This window comes from Sesamum indicum, linkage group LG1 (genome assembly GCF_000512975.1).
Source record: "Sesamum indicum cultivar Zhongzhi No. 13 linkage group LG1, S_indicum_v1.0, whole genome shotgun sequence".
Taxonomy (NCBI): domain Eukaryota; kingdom Viridiplantae; phylum Streptophyta; class Magnoliopsida; order Lamiales; family Pedaliaceae; genus Sesamum; species Sesamum indicum.
The window spans coordinates 15,276,054-15,279,085 of record NC_026145.1 but is presented as its reverse complement, the minus strand read 5'-3'; the positions used below and the strand labels follow the sequence as shown (position 1 = coordinate 15,279,085).

Genomic DNA, 3,032 nt, shown 5'->3' with positions numbered 1-3,032 from the left:
AAAGATCTGCAAAGTTTCAAGTTTAGCATATATGCACAATTGGTTGCCTATTGAATGACCTAGCTCTAATGAAAGTAATACTCCCCCTGTCCCCAAATCCACAACTCATACTGCCTTCTTGAAATTATCACAAAGCAAGGCTCCAGTTTCCTTCATAATAAAATTTTCTTCCAAAATTACGCTCACTTAAATCAGTTGCATGAATCGACTTTTGAGAACATAGTGTAAAGATACAGAAGACTTTTCCGCCCCACTCCCTCCGTCATGGAATAAGGCTCCATTTCCTTAATTAAAAACTTCTCAACCAGAATCATCCTCTAATTAAATCAATGGTGTGACACCACTAATGTTGAGGACAATACCCGAATACCATAAAGATACAGAAAACTCTGTGTCTCCCACCCTCTCGCTCTCATCATTCTACTCTAGGTGATAATAAGGCCAAGATGTCACAATGGATTTGTGTTTTTCAGTAATTTTTTATGTGTCCTGTGGATAAATGCTACAGTTTATCTTTGTTATAAGAAAAGCAATGTTTTGGCATTTTATGCATTTAAAGTTTTTTCCTGCTTCTAACCAATACCACCTTACAGCATCCATAATGCTTTCTTATCCAGGAAGCATTTTCGATCATCTATCAGAAACAGTTCTATGCTTCCTGACTGTTGCAGAGAACCAAGAAAAGAAAACAGAAAGCGGGAGTACCAGCTGCCTGGTCAAGTACCCAATAGGATAACTCTAGTAGGTGCTGGTAGATTCCGGTTCAATAATGCACTACTTAATTGTTCAGATAACAGTCTGAACCACGCAAAACCGCAAATACAAGACCTAATCCCGCTAATAGTAGGTGTGGAATTAGGTTCCTTTACTATATATAGCTTTGCTTCCTTTTCTGCTATAACCACCATCCTTAATGCATCCCATGTAATTAATCAAGCCCTTTAGACCATACAAATTTCACTTAGCATACGTCAACTGTTAGAAACCATTTGCTAAGAAAACTTATGCGCAAGTAACCAATTACTCTAAATTCCCAATCACAATTATCCCAAAATAACAATGTGCGTAAATTTGTGAATCAGTATCCAATCTTAATACTTCTATGACAAAAAAGAGAGGCAGAAATAATTTAGATGTCAGATAGGAATACTGCTGTTATTCTGGCAGCCAGGATATATATTTCCTGCTGGACTAATCACCAAAGTTCAAGATTTTTATCATACGAAAGAAAATACCCAAAATGAAAAAAGATCCATTTCAAAAGTTAAAAGATCATAAAGACGACATGTGGAGGAACTTTTACCAAAGCTTTGAAGTACAGAAAATACCTAGTACTAACCTGAAGATGATAGAGCTTTTGATCAGCTCGAGCAACTAAAGCTTGACAAGAAAAACCCATTGTTTGTTTCCCCATCTATTACAAGATAATGGTCGGAAAGTAAAAATCCAAATCTTTCCAATAGGGATCAGAAAAAATTTGAAGCCTCATTAAAAATGAGCAAAGGATTACCTGACACTGATACATATTACGAGGACTTTGATTATGATCAGACCAAGGTGTAAGATTTCCAACAACACTCAATATTCCAGTTGGATGAATTTCTTCATGAGTGGCAGGAAATACATTCTTCCTTCCTCCGTCTCCACCATCAGGACAACTTATTTCCATGTAGACCTGCAAATGAATGTGTTCAATCAGCTACAAAAATTGATGGTAGGTTAATGTATATTGACACAGACACGCACACTGAATAAAGTGAACAAAATTCAACATCTTCATGTTTCACAGAAATAAATATGCAATGTGGCTGGAATATTATGAGTCATGACCACCTGCTCAAAGGGCCCAATGAGCTCAATGTTGTTGCCCTCTTCAGGAGGTATCAGGATATTCCGCACGGGTCGAACAAATCTGGACGCAGAAGTGAATAGGTGTAAGCCAGGATATGCCCCACCCATGCTCAGAGGAATATAACCAACCTCAAGATCTTCAGGTATCTGCTATATGTTAAACAATAATAAGCCATGACCAAAATCTTTATAAAAAAAAAAAGAATTATGGCCAAAGTAGAGACAGAAAGCGCACCGCAAAAGTTGCTGCAACCTTTAACCTCCGCAGGTGACAGACAGCTTTCTCAATAATATCAGATGCAATAGAACCTACAACACGACCATCCAGAAGGACAGGAAGAACTTCAGGAGGACCTGCTTGCACAAGCTTTGGCAATGACGGTGTCATTCCAATGCTCACCAGAACTTTTAAAATCGACTTCCGAACCTCAAGAAAGTCCTTCACTTTCCCTTTAGAATCATAATATGAAGTTATCCCTGCCAAATATTTTATTAGTTCAAGCTTTTCCTTGAAGAAGGTCCCCAAGTTGAGAAGTGACTGAAAACTAGAAAATTGATTGTGGGTCTTCTTCTAAGACATTTTTAAATGTTTTAATTGGTTTTGTTGAACTGTACTTTCCATGTGATTTCTGTCTCTTACATACATTACAGCGAAAGCAGTTTCTAGAATTACGGGTAAGGTCATTGTAAGAATTCTAAAAGCCCAGTCAACTACTCTTAGACTGGTGCTTATCACACTTCAAACTTTAAATGATGAATTTCGAGATTCAATAAGATTTTTATCAAGACTCAATAGTTCTATGCATGTGAACAAGTTTGATGAACCATTCATTCTTGCAATTTGTCTTCTACCTAAAATCAGTATCCAGATCATGTTTCCTTTAGTACTACTTCCCCTGCAATTTCGACTACATCCAGAGACCATACCAGCAATTTACATGACATGAATAGATTCTATCATGAATAAAGACAACAATTCCCTAGACCAAAGCATTTCAGCATCCTAAGCCAGAGTAGAATACAAAGATAACGTGAATGGGCCCATTCCAACATTTTTATATTTTTGCTGCTATATGATCTCCGTTCAGCATGTCACCACACATTCTCCAACACTTCAGTTAATAATAAATCTCTCAAAGGGAAAAAAATAAAATTCAAGACAAGTCCTTACGACAAGAAGA

The 3,032-nt window shown here is 37.1% G+C and overlaps 1 protein-coding gene across 1 annotated transcript in view; it reads right to left on the bottom strand.

Moving 5' to 3' along the window:
- The window catches only part of LOC105168772 (DNA-directed RNA polymerase I subunit 2), a 17,316-nt gene that overhangs the window by 6,138 nt on the left and 8,146 nt on the right, over positions 1-3,032 (bottom strand). The window contains exons 17-20 of the mRNA XM_011088921.2: positions 2,087-2,328; positions 1,834-1,998; positions 1,511-1,675; positions 1,340-1,414 (exon numbers count right to left, since the gene is read on the bottom strand). Coding sequence (XP_011087223.1) covers positions 1,340-1,414; positions 1,511-1,675; positions 1,834-1,998; positions 2,087-2,328 — 647 coding nt within the window. The remainder of the gene's footprint in view (positions 1-1,339; positions 1,415-1,510; positions 1,676-1,833; positions 1,999-2,086; positions 2,329-3,032) is intronic.